Source organism: Natrix helvetica (genome assembly GCF_964273705.1).
Source record: "Natrix helvetica genome assembly, chromosome: 2".
Taxonomy (NCBI): Eukaryota; Metazoa; Chordata; class Lepidosauria; order Squamata; family Natricidae; genus Natrix; species Natrix helvetica.
The window spans coordinates 273,317,254-273,337,991 of record NC_138552.1 but is presented as its reverse complement, the minus strand read 5'-3'; the positions used below and the strand labels follow the sequence as shown (position 1 = coordinate 273,337,991).

General features: G+C 44.3%; 1 protein-coding gene across 2 annotated transcripts in view; it reads left to right on the top strand.

The window, feature by feature from the left end:
* The first annotated feature begins 240 nt into the window (after window positions 1-240).
* LIMK1 (LIM domain kinase 1) overlaps window positions 241-20,738 on the top strand; it is a 59,798-nt gene continuing 39,300 nt past the window's right edge. Inside the window, exons 1-2 of one of the 2 annotated variants that reach the window (XM_081944007.1) lie at window positions 241-461; window positions 2,713-2,809. In XM_081944007.1, coding sequence (XP_081800133.1) covers window positions 404-461; window positions 2,713-2,809 — 155 coding nt within the window. In that variant the 5' untranslated portion in view covers window positions 241-403. Of the gene's footprint in view, window positions 462-2,712; window positions 2,810-8,006; window positions 8,232-20,738 lie in introns of those variants that run through there. The other variant, XM_081944008.1, reaches the window with a different exon arrangement.

Genomic DNA, 20,738 nt, shown 5'->3' with positions numbered 1-20,738 from the left:
TAAGCCCGGGACATCGCTCCCCTCCCCCCCTCCCACCACGCCACGAGCTCCTGCAGCCGGCGAGCGGGGAGGGGCCAGGCCTCCAGGCATCGGCTCGCCTGGTGCTTTGCATTGGCTGGGAGAGAAAGGCAGGGAGAGAGGGGGGGTCCGCTCGCTTGCTCGCTCGCGCGCTCTTCCTCTTTAGACCCGCCTCCCTCTTTCCCCCCCGCCCCATTTTCCCAGCGCTGCCTCGTAGTCGGCCCGGGTGAGTCTGCAGCCGGCGTAGTCCGCCCGGTCGCCTGCCCGCCCTCCCTGCCCCCCCCCCTCCGTTGCCGCCGCCGGGCCGGAGGTGGAGACGCTGCCGCCGCTGCTGCCGCCGCCGTGCTACTGCTACTGCCTAACCGGGCCAGGCGGGGGCGGTTGCATGAGGTTGATGCTGCTGTGCTGCACTTGGAGGGACGAGCCCATGGGAGAGGACGAAGGTGGGTCGGGAAATTCCCCCTGCGCCTTCCCACCTCCCTCCCTCCCTCAACCGCCGGCCTGCTTCCTCGGGGAGGAGGGGGAGGGGGGAGGGGGAAGCGATCTCTTGAACGCTGCAATCCTCCGCAGGTGACCTTGAGTCCCGCCGGGAACTGAGCTGCCTTGACCCGCAAGACGCGCGCGAGCAAGCAGGCATTCGCACGTGAAACTACTAGCAAGCTCTCGATGCGTTTGTCCCCTACCCCCCCCGCCTCCCCGCCTCCCCTGTGCCTTGCGGGTTGGAGGAGGGGGGGTTTAAATGGGGACTTGGCAGGCCCATGACGGGAGAGATGCCCTTGGCACGTCGAAAGGGGACCTTGACGCAATCCCCCTCCCCTCCTTTTCTTCCCCTACCGCCTCCCCGCACTCGTCCCCCGATTTCATTTCGACCCGGGCCCGCCGGCTCGAAACTAGTTGTTCGCGCAAAAACTAAAAAAAAATGGTAGGGGTCCCTGTGCGAGCAGGTATAGAATAGCATTTTCTTCTCCCGTTCAAGCCACGGAATTCCTACTCCGGATACTTTCAAAAGAAAAGAAAAAGGCAATGAAGGGGGACGGAGCTGGCAAAATACAAATCTATATCCATTTCAAATCCCTCCTCATCCCGTAGGTGCTGTCCAGGGTGCTGCCTGATCTTAGTCTCCCGATGCCATTTCCCTGCCTACCAAGAACAAATGACCCCTAGTAAGCTAAGGGACAGGAGTGGGTGGGGGGGAGATTCTTGAACGAGATGAATTAAGGGCGCGATTCTTCTTTCACTGCATGTTTTCAGCAGGAAATTTCAGTGGTATTATAACTTTGGAAAGAATTATCCCCTTTTAGACCTTCCCCCCCCCCCTCTTGCACTGCGTACTGTAATTTATACTGTAATGTAAGAGCTGGTTTGAAATGATATTGTTAATAAGATGCAGATCTACAGCAGGACTTGGGGTTTCCCCCCCCCCCCCGCCTCTTCATTCCTTCTTCATTCTTCCCATCCTTTTGACCCCGTGCTAAAATAGAGGACTTGGGGGCAGGAATTAATGCCATTTGTAGAAAGAAAGTGAAGCCATGAGAGGTAACTCTGTACATGCTTCGAGGCACTTTTGCTCTTGTGGTGGAGGATTGGATCCACTACCAAAACTGGATGGGAAGGTATTGTTTCCCATTTATGTGACTGGCAAAGACAAATAGAGGTAGAGGTCCCCTTGTTTCTTTGCAGCTGTCCTTCACCTTCTCATGCTCGAGGGTGAAGTGGGGGGTGATGCTGTGGTTACAGAGATGGAAAATCAATCATTTTTCACCAGACATTGATCCAAAAGTCAGAAAAGCACCTTCTGCACAAGGTTGTGGCCGTGAAACCCTTTGGGACTGGCCAAATTGACTCTTCCCTCTGGCAGGCAACTGCTCTCATTTCATCCCTAAAGAAATAAGGAATATCTATCTATCTATCTATCTATCTATCTATCTATCTATCTATCTATCTATCTATCTATCTATCTATCCATCCATCCATCCATCCATCCATCTATCTATCTATCATCTATCTATCTCTACCTACCTACCTACCTGTCAAGGTTGACTCAGCCTTCCATCCTTCCAAGGTGGGTAAAATGAGAGCCCAGATTGTTGGGGACAATAGGCTGACTCTGTAAACCACTTAGAGAGGGCTGTAAAAGCACTTTAAAAGTCTAAGTGCTATTGCTATTGCTATCTATCTATCTCCCTCTCCCTCTCTCTCTCTGTATATCTATCTATCTATATCTATATCTATATCTATATCTATCTATCCATCTAATATCTCATTTCACAGAATAAGCGATCCTGAATGGCTTACAACAAATTACAACAAATTCTCCTCTTTTCTGCCCTTCTTAAAGGGAGGGGGAGGATAATCATGGCTCTGCTTTGGAGGAAAAAGACACTAAGAAGCTTGAAGCTGCAGGCTCAGCTCAAGGTTTTTGATGGATAAAACCTTTTGCATGTTCTCAGAGGCGTTCTGCTCTGTATTAGATTTCCATTCTATATTCTGGCAAGGACTGTCTCAAAAGAATTGAATGTTTAGGGTCAACGCAAGAGCCTGGGAAGTTGAAAGAGAAAAAGGACCAACACTTTCACTTTTTAACTTTTAATAGCTAAGTCTGTGGCCAGAATCCAGAGTTATACCGCTCCGGCTGAGTTGCCTCTCTAGGCTGCAGAAAATTACCTCTATTACCTCTTTTTTGTCTTCCCCTAGGAAGTGACCTGCCAATATGCGCCAGTTGCAGCCACAGCATCTACGACGGTCAGTACTTGCAAGCCCTGAACGCCGATTGGCATGCCAGCTGTTTCAGGTAGGGGGGTCTTTGTGATGGCTGCGGCCTGCTGGGTCTAGAACAGGGCTGTCAAACTGGTGGCCTGCGGGGCCAGATGAATCACACGCAGGCCACACCCACCCCAGCTCTGCAAAGGCAAAAAAAAAACTTGCGATGCATCGCGATACATCCCTTGACGCAATAGAGTTTGACAGCCGTGGTCTAGGGGGAAAGTTTTGCTGCAGAGATTTATCTCCTTGCCTATGAGTCCAAAGGAAGGAGGGCATGTAGAGATCCATACTGTCAGAATTGCCCATCTGGATCATTCTGTGACATCTAGAATGTGGTTGTGTTAAGTGAGAAAAAGCACCCAGATTGATGGACTGCATGAGTCCTGGTTAGTTTTTTTGAGTAACAGCAGTTCTTCTTTATTTGTCAGCTCTAAGAGCTCCAACTGATTTACAGGGAAGAGGGGAAATCTCTCATGTTATTTTATTGGAAATAAGATTGAGCAGGCAGGTAACAGCTGGGCCAGAGCCATCCAGTGAGGCAACTGATCAAAGATCAATCTGATGATTCCCCAGTAATCAAACAATTTAACTACTATTATCACACCAGTGAACCAAATAGACTGGTTCCACTCAACACACTAAACCACAAGCAAGCAAGAAGTAGGCAAGCAATTATCCTGGTGTGGTCTCTATAAATTGGCTTAATATCTATTACAGCCATTCCAAATCAATGATCACCATCATTTCTTGTAGCAGCTTCTAGGTCTTACCATGGTGGGAACAGCTGATCAGCACTCTTGATCCGAATTGTGTTCATGATTGCTCAGTTACCCTAGTATTACAGTCCCAGCAATGTTTAATCCAACCCAGGATTAAATATTAGCCTTGGTATATTTTAGCAGAAAAAGTGCAATTCCGCTTTTTTTTTCCCCTGGGAAATAAGGGAAAATATATTCATGACATCCTAGGTATCAGCCAATCAATGCTTTGATCAAGCTGAACTGCATTTCAGACAAGCACAGCTGCTGCTCCAGGCCTTGTGCCTGGGAGAGAGATGCTTTTGTCATGTTAAACACTGCATTTTAAAGCCTGCATGTTAAAGACTGTCCAGTTACGTTCTACGTTCAAAACCTAACAAAATGGTCTAGTTACTTTGGCCTTTGCTGGTATATCCTGGATGTTCCTTTGTCAGATGCGACTTATGCAAAAGACACCTCAAGTTATGGCATAATATTCAACTTAAAGCTAGGTAGAAGAGATGCCATGGACTAGAAATAACAAGCAGATAGTATTTGGGTTTGTGTTATGCAACTTTGCCAGCCATGCTGGCAGGCTTTTGCATTGCTCACCGCAGTAACAGACATCCCATAATGCCAGCTTTTGGAAGGGTGCCAATACATTTGAATTAGAAAGTACCCTTGCTTTGAAAATCTCCTTAGTCTTACAAGAAAGTAACTTCCACGCACCATTGCTCCATCTGGAGGTTAGAGGGCTTCCCACTTTTGTAAACGACTGGTGACATCTGCATATGAGATGTTTAACTGGTTATTTCAAAGGGTTGGGCAAATATTTCTGGATCAGAATATAAGCCCAGAATAAATACCTTCATATAACCTTGCCTTGTGTCGAATTCATGTTGTGTGAATGAATAACAGAGAATTAAGTAGCACTGTAAAATCTGGCTGACCACTAGATGACAGTAAAGGCAGTCTTTTTTTATTCGTTTGTTGCCTTCCAGTGGTTGTCTTGGTGTCTGCATCCCTGCTCTGATAGCCCTAAGTGGAATTTCCCTTTTGACCTTGGGACATAGAAATGGAAGTTTAAAGCAGTCGAGGGGAAAAAATGGGGGTATTTTTTCAAGTTTCCTTCCTTTTTCCTCCTAAGGCCAAAGGATTTCCCCCTCTGTGCCATCTCCTGCTGGCTTCAGCCCTGATTTATCACTGTGGGACTACGTATATATATATATATATATATATATATATATATATATATATATATGTATGTATGTATGTGTGTGTGTGTGTGTGTGTGTGTGTGTGTGTGTGTGTGTGTGTGTGTGTGATATTGTACTGATAAATAAATAAAGGGAGACTAGTATAGATCTATTTCGAGCTAATTAGCTCTCATCAGCTAGCCATACCCTTACTGGGATTTGAACCCGGGCTGTATATATCTTAGGCAGGAGTTTTAGCCACTAAGCCACGGGCTCTGTTCCTTATCAGTTGTAACACAAATACACACACACACACACACACACACACACACATATATATATATATGTGTGTGTGTGTGTGTGTGTGTGTGTGTGTAGCTAAAAAAGATGTTGAGAGCTATAGCTGCACAGGAGCCTGGGATGCCAGCCAAGATGGCTGCTTCCTATTGCATTGAAAAAGTTGCTCTTTACATTCATCATCCACCACTGGATCATCAGATAGATTACTTTCCTGCAAGCAGAAGCAGCAGCAGGCTCAATCTGCTCTTTTGTGAATACAAAATCAGGGGTTCCCCCCCCCCGATTGAGTATATTGTTCAAACCCATCCTAGTTGTTCACAGTCAATAGCTTGTGTGAATGCCCCTTCCAGAAAATTGACTAGGTTAAATGTGTTGTGTGAATGCATAACTGAGTCACACAACAGAATCCCATTTAGGTAAAGGTAAAGGTTCCCCTCACACAAAGGAGCGGTGTTCATCTCTGTTTCAAAGCCGAAGAGCCAGCGTTGTCCAAAGATGTCTCTCCGTGGTCATGTGGCTGGCATGAATCAATGCCGAAGGCGCACGGAACGCTCTTACCTTCCCACCAAAGGTGGTTCCTATTTGTCTATTTGCATTTTTACATGCTTTCAAACTGCTAGGCTGGCAGAAGCTGGGACAAGTAATGGGAGCTCACTCCATTACATGGCGCTAGGGATTCGAACCGCTGAACTGCCAACCTTTCTGATCGACAAGCTCAGCATCTTAGCCACTGAGCCACCTAGAATCCCTTTTACTCAGAAGTATATCTTAGGTTTCAATGGAATTGACTTGCAGATATCCTCTCTTTAAACCACGAACTGAAATGTCTGTAAATTAATTGGAGGAACTGGTTAATTTTAAAGCAGGAGCTATGTTTTAAGATCTGAACCAGGCACACTTTTCTGCCTGTGGCATGTAAAATGATTTAGGGAAAAACTATTCTCCACCGCAACGAAGGGATAGTCCCTTTTACATTCTGAACCCTTATATTACGTCTCCCTTTAACAAACCTTTCAAAATGGGCATGAGATTTTGGATCATATCAAACAAACAAGAGAGGTTCCCCCCGCCCAAAAAAAAGGATGATGTGTGAAGTTCATTATAATCGATAGTCTCCAAAATGCAAGTAAACTGTAGTGGGGATGGAGAAAAGAAGCACCAATGAAGAAGGAGATGCTCCTTCCCATCTTCTGCTGTCCTGTATAAAATAAGTGTGCTGATTGTACTATCAGTACTACCAAATTTGGAATAGATGGTACTCCTAGCTTGAGAGTAAACGTAAAACTTAAGGTATAGGATGTAAAAATATAATATATAAAATGCAAAATGTATAAGCAGTATATGATATTGATGTGTGAGTGGATGTTATTATCGTTTAAATAAGGATATAACTTAGGATAGTGATATAGAGTTAGAATTTTTGTAAATAGGATTGTTACGAAAGAGGTTGATACCGATATGGAAAAGCTGTTGTAGGTATAAATTTGTTTTGTGTTTTAAATGTTGGAAAATTTAATAAATATTATTTAAAACATAATAATAATAATAATTGTGCTGGCTGCTGTATGTAATTGGCAAACTCCAAGCTTTGGAAAAGAGCCTTCATGCTTTAGGAGCCCAATATTTGAGAGAGCACCTCTCCAGGAAAGACTATTCTCAAGCCTAAAATCTACAGGGGAGTGGGGCCCAAGGTTGAGAGAGATACGTTGGGATGGAGGACATGGCCTTGATTGATCTGGCTACCTTTGCAGGCCACACCAGGGCTGCCTTTCTCAACTTTTCAGCATGAAAGAAACCTCTGACTTTTGACTCTTGTGTTCAGAATGTAGCATCTACAGTTTAATGTTGTCTTTTGTCCCTTCAGTACTCTGTGTGGCTTCATTCATACAATATCTTGACCTGCTTACTCAAGCCACTCATTTAGAGGGTGCACGTAGTCCAGGGAATCATAACATTTTATAGCTTGGGTTACTATAGCATATTAGCCCATCGTAGTAAAAACCAAGCAGGGCATTAGATCTTGAACAGATCCAGTTAGCTAAGCATGTTCTCTGAATGTAACTTAGTGATATCGTTGGGATGGTTACCTACTGTGTGTTGTAAGTGAAGTTCTTATTTATTTTAGACTTCTGTCTTGCCTTTTATGTGGATTGTAACCTGCCATAACATCTTAAAATAAGTAGCTGTGTTTCCTTGTTGGGTGGTGGGGCGGTGTGTGTGTAGATGTAGACCCGTACTCTTCTTCTGTTCCTTGATTCCTGCTCTCTGTTCTTGGTTTTGCATCCCCCGCCCAATCTCTCCTTCCTCTTTCACATGGCTGTGGCTGAGCAACTACTAATAGCAATAGCAGCAGCTGGTTAACACAAAGAGTTGGCTTGCCTGATACACATTAGCTGGAGAACCTCCTGTGTCCTCTGGCTTGCCATTCTTTGCTTGTTCAGCAGTAAGCTGAGTCCCAGAGTCCCAAGCTAATCTGCTGGAGGCCTGTCTCCTTTCCGTCATCTGGCTGGAAATAAAACAACCACTCTCTCACACCCACACTCAGGAGAACGCAGCTCAAGGGAGGATGCGGATGAGGGGGTGGGGGTGGAGAAGCTGAGCGAGTGCTGCGTGGATGGATAACATTATGTGTCAACGTGTGTCTGGCGATATCCCCGTATCCCAGACTGCTGGTTTGGTGGTTGAAAAGGCACCGAGGAAGCCAAAATGGTAGGGTTGTTGTTGATTGATAGACAAGAATCCTGGGCTGGTTTGGGCAGCGTTCCATGGTGTTCGCATGGATTCAGCTGTGCATCTGTCAGTGAGGTCCCAACAGCCGGACTTGGACTACTCACTTGCATTGGAAAGTTGGCCTTCAGAGGAAACGTTGTGCAGAGAAGGCGTGAACGCAAAGGAAGTTCTGTCCCACGGTGTGATTACAAGACAGCTTCCTCCCTGCTGGTAGTTAGATAGCAGAACGGACGCCTGAGTCAGAGCAGTGGGTGCCGATCAAGGGGACAGTGCCACTATTTGTCGCTCTTCTGCCTCTTTGGAGCGGGTGGACAATTGGGAGATTCCAAAGGGTGCTGCGGAATCCTGAGCCCCTGTGGAGGCAAGGACCGACATGGCCCTGGTCGCCCTTTAAGTGCCATCAGTGGACAGGTGACAAGAAAGAAACTCTACCAGCCATGCTGACCACTGTGCTGAAACGCAATTGCCTCCGGATAGCGAGAGCCAAGTAAGTTGCATTTGACATTTGTACTTTCTGATAAATCTCTGAGTGGCTGACTTGCATGAGCCAAAACGTTTTAGCAGGTTTGGGATGAATAAACTAATTTCAGCAAGGTTTTTTTTTTAAAAAAATTAAAGTAGGGCAAAGAATGTCAGCAAAGAGTTGGGGTTTTCAATAGCTTTCAGTTCTGTTCTGATCATTTCTTATGACGCTCCCAGTGCTCTGTTACATGTCTGGCAGATCAAAGGGGTTTTACAGTTGATGATGAAGTTTCCAGCCCGCAGCTGAAGGACAGCAAAAGTTCACATCCGTGTGCAAGGGAAGGCCATATTTCATTACCCCCACAATGAAGGGAGGGCTAGATCTCTGGCGTCAAGGCTGCTTTGTATTATTTGCTTTGTTATGCTGCGCATAACGTTTTGCTCAAGAAGCTCATTAATCAAATCTATCAGTTCTCTGCCCCGAGGATCTTACAAATTATGTTTGACAGTGAGCAAAATGGGAGGGTGGAAAAGATGAAAGGGTTGCAACAGCAAATGACTGCAATGCCCTGCACTTAATTTTAACTTCGGATACAGGCAAACCTCAGATAGAAAAGAGCGAAGAACTTTATAGGAACTTTATAGAAGTTCTTTATAGGAACCATGATTTTATCTGAAACACTAGCCAGAGGACACTTGCAAGCACAACCTTTTCGGGGTTTGTGATAATCTGTTTTCCATATCTCTCACGAAATACATCACTTGCTTGTGATGCAGCCATGGTTTCTGGCATCCCCTACATGTTTCTCAAGAGGGAAGAAGTTGGTATTAAAAAAAATATGGTGCATAAAGGTCCATTGGGGAGCCATGTGTTTCCACAAGCAGTGACACAAAGTTGTTGCCTAGTAGGCAGGATCCGGTTAGAACCTCTTGGTTGGATCCTTCTAACCTTATGGTGAAGGCATCAGTTGGAGACCATGAGTTCTAGTCCTGCCTAAGGCATGAAAGCCAGCTGAGTGATTTTTGATTGGTCACTCTCTGTCAGCCCAGTCTGCCTCACAGGATTGTCGTGGGGAAAATAGGAGGAGGAAGGAGTATTAGCCACAATGGTGCAGTGGTTAGGATGGAGTGTTGCAGGCTACTTCTGCGGGCTGCCGGTTGTCTGCAATTTGGCAGATCGAATCTCAGCAGGCTCAGGCTTGACTCAGCCTTCCATCCTTCCGAATATGGTAAAATGAGGACCCAGATTGTTGGGGTCAATAGACTGATTCTGTAAACCGCTTAGAAGGCTTTAAAAGCACTGTTGAGTGGTATATAAGTCTAAGTGCTATTGCTATTAGGTATGTTCATCACCTTGAGTTATTACAGGATACAAAAAAAATCTAAATATTGCTTTCTGTCTTCATTCTAGTTAAGGCTGCAGTAATTATAGCACTAACAATAGCACTTAGACTTATATACTGCTTCACAGTGCTTTAACAGCCCTCTCTAAGCGGTTTACAGAGTCAGCATATTTACCCCAAGAATCTGGGTTCTCATTTTACCCACCCCAGAAGGATGGAGGGCTGAGTCAACCTTGAGCTGGCATATTATTCTTGCTCTGACCTTGGGTTTTCTTTCCCAGGAGGGGGTAGGGAGGCTGCCACCCAGAGAAGCAGGGGGCATGAATGTGGGAGAGGGCAGAGCCAGCAGCTGGACTCCAGGGATAGTTGTGTGATGGTATTCGTTGCTGAAGAGCAATGTAGGAAAAGCGTCTTGTCTTCCTTCCCTGTTCTTTGGATTTGGGAATCAGGATTGTTCTGTAGAACTGCTGTTATAGCCATGATAATTAGGAGAGCAAATGCCACTTCAAAAATTGCATTTTATTTTTTAATAGGAGGAGTTGAAGAGGGCCTGTTGTCTGAGTTGTACTTGTGGGCTTTTTCTAGGGCTGTTGGGTAGAAAGAGTTTCTTAGTTTCAAGAGATAAACCTTCGATTAGCACAATTTCTCACAGACATTTGAGGGTCCTTCATTAGAAACAGAATACTGGGCGAAAGCATTGAACTAAACAGGTAGGATGCAGTGCTGGTGTTGTTTCCTTGAGGTCTTGCAATTTCCTTCCTTGCTCGTGCGCACTAGTCAGGATTGTGTAGCAGTAGTTGCGTCTGGGCTTGGTTGTGGCTCTTAGGAAACAAACATTGGCTAACTGTGTCAGTAATCTATCCCATGGCTGTGTTCACGCAGCACACTTAGCCAGGTCTTTCAACAACTCAATTTTCAGAGGTTCTCACGATAAAAGACGCAAACAATAAAAAACATAAACAGACAAAGGGGGCCTATGCAGGGTGCTAAGGCTCCTCCTTACAGTAATAACTAAAATATACAATAAAGCTGTAATATATACAGTAAATAGGCAGCATTCTCCCTGAGAGCTCTTGAGGCCATTCCAAACTTTCCCCCCCCATTGAATGAATGCCAACGGGAAAACGTGAATGGGAAAATAAATCCCATTGAAGCTCTTCTAAACCTTGCCCCCATCCTGTCAGAACCAATCCCTCCATCACCCCCATCATCCTGCCAGAGCTGATAAAGCTTCTTGGAGGAAAAGCGAAACTTCTTCTTCCTCAAGGAAAAGAAGAAGAAGAAAAAAACCCCAGTCCAGTTGCCTTTTGAAAAAGCACTTTTGATACCTCTTCGTGTGGTATGCAAATGCACGTTCCTAGTCTTTGTTTCACCGCTTAAGAGTGTTGTGGAAACACATCCAACACACAGGATAGATTCTTCTCTGTTAGGGAGTTCTCTCTCTTCAAATCCTCCCCCTTCCAGGTCTTTAATTGCTCCACCAGAGACCGTACTGTCCTTGCCGACAAAGAATGTAAGTCCTGCCAAATACGAAGGGAAGCAGCAGCGTGCTTGGGAGGCTAGCGGCTGTGCAAGGGTTAAACTAGCAAGCTTCTGGATTGGTTAGCCGTCTTCTCTCTCTAGAGTTTGGGAAGTTCTGCAAGGGTGATGTAATGGGGTGGCCCCTGAGTGATGTCATTGCTACTTGGCATTCCCCGCCTGGTTCCAGAAAGGTGGGTGGGCAGGAAGAAAGGAGGGGGGGTGAGTCACAGATGAAAGCAGGCTGCGGATGAGCAGCTTTGCAAAGCTTTGGGCTGTGCTAAAATGTTTAATAATATAGGGGGAGGTCTTCTACACTCCAGTCTTGGTTTTTGTTTTTCTTCCTATTGCTGACGCAGAGCTAGAGGGGGACATTTTGCTGCTGCTTAAGAAAGCCTCATCAAGAAAATAGCATTGGTTGTGAGAGGCTTACTACACATCTGAAAGTGCACACTTGCCAGGATAGGTTTCGTGCACACTGCCTTTTAGTCCTCAATGCAGGTTACTGCATGTTATCATCCTCTCTAACCCAGATTTCCAGGCTACTGTGATGGCTATGCTGTAAATCACTCCATGGACTGTTACTTTATTTTTTGCAAAGAGTTTTTTTTTATTTTTTAGTCTCATACACACATTTACAAATATACATTCTCATAGTTGTTATTCTTACCACATTTTAACACTTTTAAACATTCATTTTTCCATATAAAAAAATAAAATATTTGTTTGGGATTGCTTTGCTTGCCATCCCATTCGCCTATTTTGTTTTGCTTTCCTTTCCTTTTCTCCCACCCTCCCTCCCTCCCTTCTCTACTTTCTTTTTTCCTCCTCTCCTTTCCCTTTCCTTCTTCCCCTCCCTCTCCCCTACTCCTCTCTACCTCTTCTCCTTCAGACCCTCTCTCCTCCTCTTCCTATCCCTCCCAATCTTCCTCTCCTTTCCTCTTTCTTCTTTCCCTCTCCTTCCCTCTCTTCTCCTCTCCTCTCCTCTTCCTCTCTTCCTTTCCTCTTTTATTGTTGTGGTTGCCTATTTTCCTCTTCCGTCTGGTATAATTTCGGGATGGTATTTCCAGGCTACTATAATGGCTATGCTGTAATCACTCCATGGACAGTTACTTAAATCCTAAAACGTTTGGGTACTTATCCAAGCCAGGATACAAGCTAATGCATAGAAATCCTAGAACAGGAGTCTCCAACCTTGGCAACTTTAAGACTTATGGACTTCAACTCCCGGCAAAGCTGGCTGAGGAACTCTGGGAAATGAAGTCCACAAAGTTGCCAAGGTTGGAGACCCCTGTCCCAGAGTGCTTCCCTTGTATGAAACATCCTAGGAGCCTTCTTAATGGAGTTGTGATCACAGGGAGCTACATATACCGCCTAAGCTTCATATTCTTTTACCCTCGTCAATCAGTTCCATTTCTTGCCAGTCCACTCATCCTTTCATTATCTCATCTCTCTTTCTCTCTCTCTGAAACCCAGCATCTTCATTTATATTTATGCTACACTGTAAATGGAATGCTTCCAGCTTGAATTTGCCACAAAACAACACTGTAAACTCATTTTGGATTGTAAGAAAAGAATGGAATGATTGAGCTAATAATGTCTGAATTGAATAGCAAGATTTTAGGTCAATATTCCTTACAGGTGTAGAATATACATTTTCACACCATGCAGAATGCTTCTGAGACCGGCCTAGCTGGGAAAATGCACAGCGGTCCCTGAGCAAGAGATATTCTAGGCAAATCACAACTCCCTGGGTGGCCACTAGATGACCCTTTCCCAGGTTCTGCATTTGGGTTAAATGCAGTTAAAACCAGAGTCAATCAGAATAGAGCTGGAAGGGACCTTGGAGGTCTTCTAGTCCAACCCCCTGCTCAAGCAGGAGACCCTGTACTATTTCAGACAGGTGCCTGTCCAGCCTCTTCTTAAAAAACTCCAGTGATGGAGTGCCCATGATTTCTGAAGGCAAAGCTGTTCCACTGGTTAATTGTCCTCACTGTTAGGAAGTTTCTCCTTAATTCTAGGTTGCTTCTCTCCTTGATTAGTTTCCATCCAATGTTTCTTGTCCTGTGGTGCTTTGGAAAATAAGTTGAACCTCTCCCCCACCTCCACTTCTTTGTGGCAACATCTCAAACACCGGAATACTGCTATCATGTCACCCCTGGTCCTTCTTTTCTCTAGGCCGGCCCTATCCAATTCCTCCAGCTGTTCGTCGCTGCAAGCGTTGTGGCGTAAGGTAATCCTTGTCCCTTGAGACTGTCATTGCAGTTGGCTACCTGGTGTGCGCAGGAAGGAAGGGGAGGAGAAATTTGTTAGAAGCTATGCATGTCTGTGGCAGCAGAAAGAATGGAGCAGGCTTTCAACTCAATGCAGAGCAGCAAGTACCTTTGCACAGCAGCATGCAAGCTATTTTTCCACGGTTTTATTTTAATCGTCCAGCCGGCAAATGTGGGAAGCAGACTGAGACCAGGGGGATCCTGGCTGGTCCGGGAGATGTGCCTAGAAATGGAAAAAAACAAAGCAATAGAGGGAGTTCACAAACCCAGCCAGCTGCTCCCTCAGATGAGGCTAATTTGAAGGACTCCCTTCTTCCTCTAGAGATTTCTAGGAAACTTTCATTTTAAATCTTGGGATTTGCCAACCGTGGGTTGGAGGCACCTAGTGTTTGTCTGGCACATTTTCGTTTTCATTGAATCTTGAATTTAAGCTTATAAACGGACTTCCTTCCTGTGTTCAGAAGATGATGGTCTAAGATTTCATAACGATGCATGCCTTTATTGAAAACCGGAGCTTGCTTTTCAGGATTTTTTGTTTTTAGTTGTTACATTTTTAATAAGATCGTTGCAAGTGGCATTTTTGCAGAATAGTTATGATTTAAACCATTAGAGCCCCCAGCTTGCTGGGGAACTCTGAGACTTGAAGTCCACATATAGTCTATTATAGCTGCTGAGGTTGAGAAACACTGCAAAGAAATAGACAAGCAAGGCATTATGCCTCAATATTGTCAAACAAAGCATGAAGGCAAACATTTGCTTCAAAAGAAATACATGCACCGAAGATCTTTGGAAACAGCAGGGCATCATCTCTCTCTTCATGTGGCACAGTGCAGCAGCACCAGAAACATGTTTTGTGAAACATCTAAAGCAGCGGTCCCCAATACCCAGCCCACGACCAGTACCAGGCTGTGGCCCGTTTGTATGCATTGATGCATGTATTCAGATACTTAAGGGCTGTGGAAGCGGCAGTGTTGTGGCCTGCCAGTGGCCAGCAGAGCTGGCAGCAGAGTCAGACAGTGAGGAGGTTGCAGAGGAGCATGGGCCAGTCCTGGAGACTGGGGAAGACTCGGACAAGGACTCTGCATCAGAGGCAGAGCTAGGGTCGAGGCCATCTGGCAGTGATCAGGCGCCTATGGAGTGAGACAGCAGTGAGGCAGAGGAACAGCTACAGCCTGTTCCCAGTGTGCACTTGTGCAGAGCTGCCCAAAGAAAAGAACAAGTCAGAAATCAGGTTATACTTGGGAGTAAAGCCACAGGTGGACAGTGAATGGCCCCTCCCGTAGGAAATAAAAGAGGAGCAAAAGGGGAGTGGGCAGGAAACAATTCGTTCAGTCGGTCGTTAGATTCGTTTCAGGAGCGTGAAGATCTGTCCGTGAATCTCAGAGACTCTGTGCCCAGTCTTTCCTTCCACAGCACCTCATTTGGAAAATATTTAGTCATAAATATTCCTTTGCAAGACTGTTTGCCAGGCCTTGCTGAATGTGAATGAGAGGAATTCACATTCATTTAATAAAAGGGATTTTGTCAGGACTCTGCCTTGTGCTTTTTGGGGAAGCCTAGGTCAGAACAAGGCGGGTGAGTATGCTCCCACAGCTCCATTTGTGCACGGAATCATCCCCCCTCCCACCAGGCCACAAAGCTGGAAAGGTTGGAGACCCCCTGATCTAAAAGAAGATCCTTTTCAGGGAACAGGTCTAACTTTTGAGTCTGCCCCGGGGGCGGGGGGGGGGGAGAAGTTACTTGAGCACATTAATATAAAAAGCATGAAATGAACGCACTGACGTCCTAAATTCAAAAAATAAATCCAATGGCAACCAGTGCAAGAAAATAGAAATGATTATTCCAGTGAAAGCATTAAACTTAGTTTTAAAATTGAGAGGCTACAGTGGAAAATATTTGATCAAAATAAAACAAGAGGGGTGTTGGGAAAAGGGGGGGATAGGTGTAAAACAGGGGTGTCCAAACTTGGGAACTTTAAGACTTGTGGACTTCAACTCCCAGAATTGGCTGGGGAATTCTGGGAGTTGAAGTCCACAAGTCTTAAAGTTCCCAAGTTTGGACACCCCTGGTGTAAAAGAAAGCCAGAAAGATGGCCCCAACTGTGCAACTGAACGCATGCATAAATGCATACAAAGGGGCCGAGCTTTAATTGCAGTTGACAGTCAACACCTTGGCTTTTTCGACTGCTCTCCTGTGGATGCCTCTGAGGAAGTTAATAACACCCAAAATTGCTAAGGTAATCCTTGCTTTACGACCATAATTGAGCCCGGAATTGTGCTTATAAATCATTCTAGGTCCTTAAGTGGGTCATCCACATGACCATGATTGATTTTATGACTTTTTTTTTTGCAGTGGTGGTAAAGCAAACATCATGGTTGTTTAGCCAATATACCTGCACTCATTAAGTGAACCCATTGTCTGCAACCAACATTCTTTGCTGGAAACTGGAAGCAAATGTCAGCTTCTGGTGAAAACATCGTAAATCCCAGTCACATGACTGTGGGACAATACAAACAGCTGTAATTCCAGGACAGCTGCTGAGCACCCAAAATGCAAGCATGTAACTGTAGAGGAGCTTGGTCCTGAGAACTCTGAATCCAGGTCATGTCCCTTTTTGGGGGTACATTATAACTTTGAATGGTCAATAAGTGACCAGTCATAAGTCAAGGATTACCAGTAAAATAACAATTAATACAATACAATACAATACAATACAATACAATACAATACAATAGTAGCGTTGGAAGGGACCTTGGAGGTCTTCTAGTTCAACCCCCTGCCTAGGCAGGAAACCCTATACCGTTTCAGACAAATAGCTATCCAACATCTTCTTAAAGACTTCCAGTGTTGGGGCATTCACAACTTCTGGAGGCAAGCTGTTCCACTGATTAATTGTTCTAGCTGTCAGGAAGTTTCTCCTCAGTTCTAAGTTGCTTCTCTCCTTGATTAGTTTCCTCCCATTGCTTCTTGTTCTACCCTCAGGTGCCTTGGAGAATAGTTTGACTCCCTCTTCTTTGTGGCAACCCCTGAGATATTGGAACAATGCTATCATGTCTCCCCTAGTCCTTTTTTCTCTTAAGCTAAACATACCCAGTTCCTGCAACCGTTCTTCATATGTTTTAGTCTCCAGTCCCCTAATCATCTTTGTTGCTCTTCTCTGCACTCTTTCTAGAGTCTCCACATCTTTTTTACATCATGGCGACCAGAACTGAATGCAGTATTCCAAGTGTGGCCTTACCAAGGCATTATAAAGTGGTATTAACACTTCTCGTGATCTTGATTCTATCCCTCTGTTGATGCAGCCTAGGACTGTGTTGGCTTTTTGGGCAGCTGCTGCACACTGCTGGCTCATATTTAAATGGTTGTCCACTAGGACTCCAAGATCCCTTTCACAGTTACTACTGTTGAGCAAGGTACCACCTACTGTACCTGTGCATTTCGTTTTTGTTGCCTAAATGTAGAACCTTACTCTTTTCACCATTGAATTTCATTTTATTAGATAGTGCCCAATGTTCAAGTTTGTCAAGATCCTTCTATATCTTAAGCCTATCTTCTGGAGTATTGGCTATTCCTGCCAGCTTGGTGTCATCTGCAAATTTAATGAGTTCCCCATTTATTCCCTCATCCAAATCGTTGATGAAGATGTTGAAGAGTACTGGGCCTAAAACAGAGCCTTGGGGTACTCCACTGCATACTTCCCTCCATGTAGATGCAGTTCCATTGAGGACTACACGTTGAGTGCGGTTGGTCAGCCAGTTACCAATCCATCTGGTGGTGATGCTGTCTAACCCACATTCTTCTATTTTATCTAGTAGTAGGTTATGGTCTACCTTATCAAAAGCCTTACTGAAGTCCATGTAAACTATATCGACGGCATTCCTCTGGTCCACTAATTTTGTCACATTATCAAAGAATGCAATAAGATTAGTCTGGCATGATCTGTTTTTGACAAATCCATGTTGGCTTTTGGCTATTACTTTGTTTGCTTCTAGGTGTTCGCAAATTCGTTGCTTGATTATTTTTTCCAGAATCTTTCCTGGTATTGAGGTCAGGCTGATAGGTCTGTAGTTTCCTGGATCTAATTTTTTCCCTTTTTTGAAGATGGGAACCACATCAGCTCTTTTCCAGTCCTCTGGTAGTTCCCCGGTGTTCCAGGATCTCTGAAAGATATAATTCAGTGGTTCTGAGATCTCGTCTGCTAGTTCCTTCAGAACCCTGGGGTGTAATCCATCCGGTCCTGGTGATTTGAACTCGTCTAGGGTAGACAGGTGCTCACTTACCATTTTCTTCCCTATTTCAATTAAACATGAAATTGAAACCCTTGGCAATTAAAAACCCATTTAATTAGAATAGAATAGCAGAGTTGGAAGGGACCTTGGAGGCCTTCTAATCCAACTCCCTGCCTAGGCAGGAAACCCTATACCGTTTCAGACAAATGGCTATCCAACATCTTCTCAAAGACTTCCAGTGTTGGGGCATTCACAACTTCTGGAGGCAAGCTGTTCCACTGATTAATTGTTCTAACTGTCAGGAAGTTTCTCCTCAGTTCTAAGTTGCTTCTCTCCTTGATTAGTTTCCACCCATTGCTTCTTGTTCTACCCTCAGGTGCCTTGGAAAATAGTTTGACTCCCTCTTCTTTGTGGCAACCCCTGAGATATTGGAACATTGCTATCATGTCTCCCCTAGCCCTTCTTTCTATTAAACTAGACATACCCAGTTCCTGCAACCGTTCTTCATACGTTTTAGCCTCCAGTCCCCTAATCATCTTTGTTGCTCTTCTCTGCACTCTTTCTAGAGTCTCCACATCTTTTTTACATTGTGGCAACCAAAATTGGATGCAGTCTTCCAAGTGTGGCCTTACCAAGGCATTATAAAGTGGTATTAACACTTTATGTGATCTTGATTTAGTTATTTAGATTTTAAATTTAAATTTTATTTCAATTATTTAAAGTTTTTTACAAGGAATGTCAAGAAAATCCATTCCCTTAGTTCCACCTCCTGTATGTTTCATAGAAAGGGTGGACCTCTTACTACTGTTAGATGATCTTGAAGTATCTGTGACAAACTCACCTGTGACCTCTGTTAATGGGTTTGTTGTTATTGTTGTAAACACTGTTAAATCTTTCTAGTGATGGTGAATCACTTTGCTGCCTTAAGTGGGAAATTGGTTAAAAGGAAGTGACATATATGATCAACCTGAGATAGGCCCAACATATTTTACACTTCTTACTATCAGCGTTCTGTTTGCTATGGGGGTATTACTTGGAACCCTGACATACCTCCTTTTTCTCATGAAATACCGATGGGGTTAGATAATATTTTTTTTCACTTCTCACCTCCTTTTTCTCATGACATACTGACAGGTTAGAAAGAGTCAGTGAGGTCAAGCCTCCAAAAGCCCTTGAAAGCCTACTGAATTTCTGGTTTAATCCTATGGAATTTGCATTCCAGAATGAGATAAGCCTAGTTGTTAGAAAACAGAAGGCCAGGTGAATGGAAACGTAGAAGAATTAAAAATTGAAGCAAAGAGAAAGGAGCTTTATATATTCCCATTAGATATTTGAATGTAAGTATTTTTTGCTCTGGTAGGTTATTCACCTAAACAAAATAAGGGCAAGACTATAAAAGTTGGATGCTGTAAATTCCTCTCATCTCTTCTCCAGTTTTGATTCTGATCCATGATGGGATTATTTTAAAAAGGAGTGAGCAGTTCAGGGCAAAAAATTGTGTGTGCCAAGCCATCAATAATGCCGGCAGCAACCCAACCCGTGAGTCCAACCCCCAACTCAAGCAGGAGACCCCATACCATTTCAGACAAGTGGTTGTCCAATCTCCTTAAAAAACCTCCAGTAATGGAGCACTTCATCACCAACCCCCCCCCAAACTGGCAACATCCATATAATACCCTTAACCAGTTCAAATGCAATCCCAATTGATGCATTCATACGAGATGGTTTGATTAATGTTAACCTTGGTTATTCTTTTGGTGACTTAATGTGTTGGGCAAATCCAGCCATTTGGTTCATTTAAGGCAGGGGTGTCCAAACCTGGGAACTTTAAGACTTGTGGACTTCAATTCCCAGAATTCCCCAGCCAGCCATGCTGGCTGGGGAATTCTGGAAGTTGAAGTCCACAAGTCTTAAAGTTCCCAAGTTTGGACACCTCTGATTTAAGGGTTCAGCTTACTCTAAATAAATAAGTTGTGTGAATCCACCCATAGAGACTCCTCGACACTATCATCAAAATTCAGTGAGTAAACCGTAATGTAACAGCCTACTTTTCAGGGGAAGCTAAATCAAATTGAAGGCACAATGTACCTATTTTGTTCACCTCTCAAACTTGGGGTGGGGGAGGGCGGCAGAAGGAAATACCATTGTCAACCCTTCCAGCAATGACACCATTGGTTATTACTGTGACTTCTGTTAATGCTTAAAACTATTTTTAATAAAAGCCACTGGCTTTTGAAGATAAAAATAATGCGTGCCTCTGCAAGCCACAGCCACTGGTTTCCTCCATTATGCTGAGCCAAAATGAAGCAAACCACATTAAGGGGACTGACTGATAAGGCCCCAGATCTACCCTCTCGGTTCCTTGGGATCTGCTGTTGGAAGCAGGGAATATTGGGGGCCAGGGGGATAAGAGAGCGGTTCGAGTCTGTCATTTGATTCCAGAGCTTAAACAGAGAATTCAAGGACAAAGGAGACGGAGCTGAGAGCAGCAGCACAAAAGATATTTGAGACCTTTCCTCTTATTTCCAGCTCCATTTCTAAATTAAGCCTAAAGTTAAGGGCTGGGGGGAAATACAGTCAAGGAGATGATGCCTTCAAATGGCCTAAAAGCAGAGGATTTTTTTCACCTGGAAATTCAGAAGCAAGTACAGTGATACATTCTTAATTGGTTCCGGGAGGCACAATGAGTACCAAACACATTTTACCCATCATAAGTAATAATGTAAATGAATGTAATGCATTCCCAAACCAAAGACAACACACATTTTAAGGCAATATGTAAAACGATGGGGTTGTATATCATTACTTTACATGAGAAATAAACCTAAGAATTAATCAATACTTAGGTTAAATACAATTTTAAAAAGCTTCACTTTACTGTACTGATTGGGGGGGGATGCACAAAATGGCCACAGAAGCCTGCAAGGGGATGTGCACATGGCAAGACCTCCCACATGACTAACTCGTCCCTCTTTGTTTCGGTGGAAAAAGTAGCAAGTCACGAGGCAAACCAAAACTGGCAAGTTCTAGTTTGCTCTTTGCTTACCAAACAAATGATGAGTACCGGGGCAAACATTTCTCGGCAAAATGCATTGAGTACTAAATTTGATGAGTCTCAAAGCAGTTGAGTACCAAGGTACCACTGCATACTTTGCCTCCCTATCAGTGT